The sequence below is a fragment of the Xiphias gladius genome, chromosome 19 (assembly GCF_016859285.1).
Source record: "Xiphias gladius isolate SHS-SW01 ecotype Sanya breed wild chromosome 19, ASM1685928v1, whole genome shotgun sequence".
Lineage (NCBI taxonomy): Eukaryota > Metazoa > Chordata > Actinopteri > Istiophoriformes > Xiphiidae > Xiphias > Xiphias gladius.
Window position 1 is genome coordinate 8,459,687 of NC_053418.1, and position 7,703 is coordinate 8,467,389.

Genomic DNA, 7,703 nt, shown 5'->3' on the forward strand with positions numbered 1-7,703 from the left:
AAAAAGCAACCCACTCCTTCTTATTCAAATCAATACAGTATGAGAATGACCTTGCAAAGACTCGAGGTCTGCAATAGCCCTAGTCACATAATATAACTGTGGTGTAAACAGACTAGAACTTGCAGAACCATTGGTAGGTTCCTTAAACCTATTTCTAAATGTCAAGAACACACACACGCCCACACACACCCACCCACACACACACACACACACCCACACACACACACACACACACACACACACACATTCACGTGCAGTCCAGTACATTCATCTTATCTCTGAAGTCACTGTTTGTCTCGTGTCAAGTCTCCTCTAATAGGGCATATGTGCAGATAAGCTGTTCACGCATCAATCAAACTACAATTCAGGAGCAAGTGACGGAGTTCTTCCTCCCTCTTCTGGGCATGTGCTGGTAGTGCCATTTTCTGTACTTCTACATCGATCCAAGGCAGTAACACCTTACACTGTTACCGGTTATGATTACCTGTTTTTACTTGTGATTAATGGAGTATTATCCCTGATAATCCCGAGGATTCCTCCTTTTTTAAGTATGTATTTCTGGAGTATTAGAGCAGAGATGTCGACTATGACGAGACAGAAATCCGTCTTATCCTGCCGCCACGCCCACTACATCAAAACCTAAGTTATGTGGGCACCTCCACGTGTGCCCCAAATGATAAGTAAATAAATGTAGTGATATTTATGTTTAAGCTAAATGTTATCAGTATTATGGCCACTCACCCGCAGAGGTCTGAAGTAAGGAGCTACATTTACTCTGTTACATGTAGGCTACTCTTTCGACTACTTGTTGGTGTACTTTTAATACAGCAGACTTTTTGCCCTTACTTGAGTATCTTTCCATATATTCATCTTATCTAATTGTATCTTGATCTTATTGTCTTCGTGTGATTGGAGAGACCTGGTGGTGGTGAGCTCGCTCCTGCTCTGTGGGTGTCTGTGATGGAAACTGGGATTTCTGGGACCTCTATGCTGGAATTACCAAAGTTTAAGGACACTATAACAAGTTGGCACTCATTAAACTAACTTTTTCACATAACAGACCTGATCCATACATATCTGATGTGGTGATTTATTTGCCAGATTATAATACAATACAGATGACAACAAGTAATTGATTTGCTTTGAAAATGCCTTTGCTTTTTGGTGTATTTAATAGAGTATAGTATCAATGTAACATTCATGGCAATACACATGGGGATTTTATGATCACATTTGAGAGGTACAGAGTGGTGTATATATGCAGCAGATTATCTAATTAATAGGTGATTATCTAATTAATAATTACTGTAATACAGATTAATAGGTGAGTTCTTGAGTACTTGTTTTTTTCAAAGTAATAGTACTTTACTACTCGAATACAGTTTTTGGCTACTCACCTCAGCCTGGTAGGATTTACAAGACCTCTGACCAAAACCGGAAGCTCTCTGGTTTTTAATTGCCAAAACGGAAGTAGAGGAGGGTTTCTCTCTCGCCGAGCCGCATCTATCTTTGTGTGTGTCAGTCCACCGGTTACCTGGAGGACGGTCAGACTCCCCGTTGAGGTTAGATGTCCAGGGCATCGGTCGTTCGTCCGAAACATAGAATTCAATAACAAACCCTTGCTAACCCGGGACATGGGCTTCGACATAAAGTGCTATATATGATTACATTTTGGTATGTTTACATTGGCTTCCGGTGTTTTCATGACCTTTCCATTGTTTCCGAAGCGAACAAGCTAAGCTGCGAAACATTTATCAGCGTTATAGGAAAATACTACAGAGCTGCTAACTTTATTTCAACAGTTTGGACTAATTGAGAGAGTGGTCTCGCTAACTTAACGCCGAAATTACGAAAAGCTGATACCACAACATATATTTCGCTTTGATAAAATTGTAGCCCACGGTAGCTTATGGCTAACTAGCATCATTTTGTAATGCAACCAGGGTCTGCTGGTCCGAGAAGTCTTCTTAAAAATATATTTGAAAAAAATCCCTGAAAAAAAGGCCTTAGAGGGTATTACAAAGTCTCAAATTCTACGGAGGGAATATGTATATGAATTGAATATTTATTCCTGTCTGCCATAGACAGTATCAGTTTTCACTTTTGGCTCTTAGGAGACAGTAGCTAGGAAGATAATCGACTCAAAAGTGTCAATTTTATTAATAAAATAATAATAATAATAATAATTAAGCCAAGATATTTTTTATTTATTAACTGGTTAATCCAGTTTATCTGGGCCCAGGCATGGAGAGATTTTGAGACAATGGACCCCTGGGGATAGACAAGGAAACCCCCCCCCCTCATATACAGGGGGTGGGGGGCTTGTAGTAGTTCCGCCTCTATGGTCGTATTGCATGTCTTTGTGGTTGCTGTGCTTCTCTTTGGGGTTGTTATGTCTCTCTTTGCAGTCTTTTAACTGAGCCCTGTGACTCCCAGACAAAGAACATTATCGGCCAATATTGACAGCTATGACAGAAATATCAGCAGTCAATTAGTACAGAGGCTCTGGCACCCCTTGTTGCCCGTGGGCCAGTTCATAATCAACACATGTGTCAAGGTCACGTTAATCGATTAATTATATTTGTAGGAATTACTGTTATATATGGCTGGGAAGTACTGACAAAAATGTGATTATAAATGTCATAAATTCATATAGTTAATAAATAATTGAAGGCTCTATTGTTCCTACTGGTTTTCTGTCATTCTTCGACAGTCATTCTGTGCGGTATTAAAAAGGTCTTAAAAAGTCTTTAATTTAATTTGGTGAAAACTACAGAAATCCGGTGAAATGTTAGAAGCCCTTAGTAAAGGGTTATGAGATTATTGTGTCATTCCTTAGCAGAGTAAAAGTGGCACTGATGAAGCTTTTATAGTCATTGTATAAAGGCTCACCAGAGGGCACCCTGGTACACATGTAAAGAAAACCAGGTACAAAGTGTTTATAAGTCATAACTAATGACTTTATAATGATTTATAAACCATTTATTAATGCCTCATAGTTAAGCCATAAGCCATGAATTAAAACAGTGTTTAAGTTGCCAGGCTTTGAAAAATCTATCCGGCTGGTAAGTCAATGATAGTCAAGTTAGCTTTGTAATTCATTTGTAATTATAAATGTTACTTAGAAAGGAGTCTTTATATCAATCCATCAAGTCTTTCATTGTAAACATCACTAGCTTATTATTATAGTAATTATAAGATTTTTGTCCAGAAGCTCCCCAGCCTTTTTTCTAAAGGTTCAGAAGTCAAACGGTCCATTGGAGCTTTGACCTGGTGAACTAATGAGCCAGAAAAGCTGGAGGATGAAGACAACCTGTCAACCCAATATTTGTATTTATTAACAGCCGATCTATAAAGCATTGGTAAATAATGAACTATACAATAATTAAGCCAACGGTTATGACTGACCATCTGTACAAAGGGTGTCTTATTAGAAAGTGGTACAGAAAACAGCAACAACAGCAAACAGCTTGGTTGGGATGCATTTTCATCTTAAACAACCTGATGTGTGTCTGACTACAGTATAACAAATGATATGTTTTCCTGTTACTTACATTCTTTGTCCTTAACCTGTGGCTCTTTGTAGGTGAGGCAGACAGACTGCACCACAACATGTAAGACCCTCTCAAGTACAACATTTAAGAAGAACATTGAGTGACTTTATTTTTGAAAGAGAAATATCTTAATATATACATTTTTTACTTTTGAAGGTCAGGGTTAAAATATCACATGTCACTGCCTGTGACGGTGGGTGTGGTGTTGGTGGGCCTCCCATACTCCATCTCTCTAGCTGCCCAGTGGATTTATGGATGGCCCAATAAGCCTGGATATAAGAAGTACATAGAAGCTCTAAAACCAAGGTAACTTGTAAGATGCTGTCGATCTGTTCTTTGTCCCACTAAATACAGTTTGGTTCCATTTTTTTACTCATTAAGTAGAGACAGTTATTAATCTCCTTTTTCATTTTTGGCCTCTCTGTCAGGCGAATATATTGTTTGACCAGAGCTGTGCTGGAAACGCTCAAATATCTGCAGTATGGGAGACTTTACTTTCAGTGGAAATCATGGTACAGGAATAACGAAAACCGTAAGCATTATGAAAAGGTGAGTCAAGGATAAGTCAGAATGAAAAATGTGGTTGTTTTATCAGTGAGTCTATGTGTATATGTGTCTTTGCATGGATGGGACCAGACATTTCAGTAAATACCTAAGATAAAATTAGGAAAGCTGTTACGTTTGTCTCAGCTTTCACCACTTGATTTGATGTGGTCCCTGGAAAGATGGCTATGCAATACCAGAAATGGTTTCAAAGTTTTGTCTGTCTGGACACCCCGAAGGCCATCATCTTTGGGCGCCGAGGCAACAAGTTGGACTTGTACCACCCTCCAAATGCGGGGAGGCCTGAAGATGTGCCAGCACCGCTCGTGGTTTTCATCTATGGAGGTGCATGGGGCTCTGGAGAAAGATCCATTTACTGTCTGCTGGCCAGGCAAATGGCTGAAGAACTGAGTGCAACTGTCATTTGTCCTGATTACTGCACCTATCCAAAGGTCAGAAAAAAAACAGTAGTCATAGTGATTTTCTGAATAAAGGTGTAAAGCACATAATGCAGAGTATGAATGACTGGGATATGAACAGTACTCTTCAGAATTATACTGCAGTAACCCAAACGGCAGATAAATTTAATTATAAATGTTACTGTGGTATCTGAACTGACTGCGGTTTTCATCTGATTGCCAGGGGAACGTTTTAGGGATGGTCCAAGATATTGCTGACTGCTTGGTTTGGGCCCGAGCGAGTGGACAGACGTTCAACTTTGACAAAGTAAGAAATATGTTGATGAATTCTTTGTAAATTGAGGAAAACTGTCACATTATAATGGTAAAATTACTACGTATTTTAAACCCCCCCAAAAGAAGGAAAATTTTTAAAGGTTCTGTGAAATCATATCAATCAATTGACCAAAATCCCTTTTGATGCAGAAAATTCTCCAAGCATGGAGGAAACTTATGATTTCACACGACTTTTAAGCGCAGTTATTAACTAATTTATTAACAAATTTAAGTACTGATGTCGGACGATACTGATAATTGTTTATTATATTCATATTGAGAATTTGTTTCACTTCATTCTGTGCTCTGGTATATCCACAGTCGCCCAGTGTTCATGGTAGAAAACAGGTCATTACACATGTTGTTGTCTTGTTTGTCTGTCTTTTATAGGACAACATTGTATTAATTGGCCATTCAGCAGGTGCACATTTGTGTGCTTTGACCACACTGTTTCTCACTGACACAAGAGAGGAGCTTTTCATAGAGGCCAGTAAGCAGCAGGACATTGCAGTGGCGATAAAGGGAGTTATTGGTAAGGATCACTGTACAGTGCAGCACCAATTTTCAGTCACGGTTTTATGCCAAAGAAAGCTCAACTTAAATAATGTATGTGTGGCACAAAGATAATTTTGTGGCTTCTGAATTGTTCATGTTTTAATTGCCTTTTCTGTGAAGTGAGGTCAGTGGAGTTCTTTGAACACAATTTTTCAAATTGAGTAGCACGTTAAACATCTGCCTCCTTCATATTTTCATACAATGGGATGCCAGAATTTTGTGGGAATGAGTTGTTTAATCTCTCATATTTCCTGGACAGGTCTGAGTGGTGTGTACAACATCATGGACCATTACGAGCATGAACAGAAGCGAGCAGTCGAATACGTGTCCACCATGCACAAAGCCATGAATGGAGTGGAAAATTTTCCATACTACTCACCGACACACTTACTGAAGACGCTGAGCCAGGATAAACTGAATAGGTGAGACAAAAAGACAAAAGGTTGTGAATTTTTTTACTGATATTGGCATTAACAACAATGATATTCAAATCTGTTGCAGCTGTTATTTATTTGGAATACAAATAGGAGCATTTTTGACTGACAGTCCTCTCTTTTTTATTCCTGCCAGAGTGCCTCCGTTTGCTTTGGTCCACGGGACAAGTGACATTATCGTTCCTGTTGAATCTTCCACAAAGTTCTCTGAGCTTCTCACCTCGTTGTCCCTGAAGGTGTCACTTTACCTGCTGCCAAGAGTTGACCACACCGAGATTGTCACTGACCTCATGGCGTCAGACAGGCGCTTCTACCATCCCATCTACAGCTGTATCAAACATGAGTACAGAAAACTTCTGGGACCCTCCTGACATCCCATCAGATCATCAGTCATCAGAAAAACACCACTCACTCATCACTAATATTTACTGATTGTGCCATACACTTACTTTGTTTACAGTATCTGCTCTAATACCTCAAAATGAATCATATTTCACCTTGATTTTAAATTGATTCTTATATGTTGTGATTCCATAATAATAATTTAAATTTTGAACAGTTCTCTGATTGTAATTGAAGGGACTGGACTGTGGATAACATCGTTCCAATATTGTCTTGTAGAGATTTTGTACACATTACACTAGTTTGAAATAAGTGAACTTGAAGTGAAATTAATCGTGAAGCAATGAAAGTATCATGAAAAGCATATTAAAGCACACTACTACATAGTATTGAAAATGGAAGTCCAGTTAACTATGTTTTACTAAGGTGGAAACATTTTTGATTAGTAACGTGCTTGTTTTCATTAAATGGAACATTTTCTGGATATATTGTAACATTTTATTTTGAAAAACTATTTAGTCATCCCAAGTACAGAAATATTAAATCTAGATGAAGGAACTCAGAAAGCGTGATGTTTTGCCTTCGATCTTGGATAAATGCCTTCAGATCTGTCAGACACACGTCACTCACAGTGTCAAATTTTGTGCAAACCAGCAACGACCAGGTAAAATGCACGTTACACTTAACATATGATACAGTGTTGATGTCATAACACACACTTTTACTATTTTGTCACTGATGTATTTTTTACATCCATAATAAACTGCTGTATAGTAAACATTTAGCATACAGTATGTATAGTACTTAACAGCTCTATATATTCTATCTATTAATATACATTGTACAGAGTAAAAAATCTTTTAAAATATGCAGTATCATGTAAGACAAAATACACAATCATTGTATGTTCAAATGCATACAGTAATAACATATAATTGTATATAATTGTCACATTATCATTGGCTTTTCTATGGTTACACTCCTGCAGGCACTGGGCCATATTTGGAGATTACAATATTCATACTTTTCCTTTAGAGATTACACTGTATTAATGCTACTCTCCAGTTTATACTAGGCTAAACCTAAACTTTTTTTACATGAGCTATACATACTGTACCATAGAATGTATATAAAAAAAACATGTCATTTACCTCTATTGAAAGTGTTGCACCACCTTTTGCGGACATTTATCATATTGTCCTATTATCATTACCACCATCCTTTTTTCCGGAAGGGTCAGGGACTATGGTAGTAATGCAGAAGAACATTTAGCCTATTCAGAGTGATAAATGCTATTTGGTAACACTTTCAAGTCCCTGTGTTTAGCTATTGTAAGCAGGACGTAAACATATGAATTATAACTCCTCCTATGAAGATATATCTTATATTATTACAAATGTGTTTTAATACATTGTCATTCATTATCTATTTATACAGCCGCCCCCACTTATGGGTGTCCACAGGAGGAATTATAGTTGTTGAGAAATAAATTAATTAACACTTACACATATCTGCTTACAAACTATATTATAATGTATAAA

General features: G+C 37.8%; 1 protein-coding gene across 2 annotated transcripts; it reads left to right on the forward strand.

Annotated features, from left to right (window-relative positions):
• Positions 1 to 1,478: 1,478 nt before the first annotated feature.
• si:dkey-193c22.1 (uncharacterized protein LOC567837 homolog) lies at positions 1,479 to 6,898 on the forward strand. Of its 2 annotated transcripts, none has more exons than XM_040154246.1 (9): positions 1,479 to 1,562; positions 3,587 to 3,614; positions 3,711 to 3,860; positions 3,983 to 4,103; positions 4,337 to 4,549; positions 4,740 to 4,823; positions 5,222 to 5,363; positions 5,646 to 5,808; positions 5,957 to 6,898. In XM_040154246.1, coding segments are annotated over exons 2-9 (1,110 nt in total). In that variant the 5' UTR covers positions 1,479 to 1,562; positions 3,587 to 3,612; the 3' UTR covers positions 6,192 to 6,898. The 2 variants fall into 2 exon arrangements, with proteins under 2 accessions (XP_040010180.1, XP_040010179.1); XM_040154245.1 differs by having other exon boundaries at positions 1,504 to 1,674; positions 5,957 to 6,897.
• Positions 6,899 to 7,703: the final 805 nt, after the last annotated feature.

Bases quoted from the DNA above. Each gene is read 5' to 3' on its own strand.
- si:dkey-193c22.1 (XM_040154246.1), top strand. The intron at 3,861-3,982 runs GTAACTTGTAAG...CCTCTCTGTCAG, and splicing joins ATAGAAGCTCTAAAACCAAG to GCGAATATATTGTTTGACCA. The intron at 4,104-4,336 runs GTGAGTCAAGGA...GACACCCCGAAG, and splicing joins ACCGTAAGCATTATGAAAAG to GCCATCATCTTTGGGCGCCG.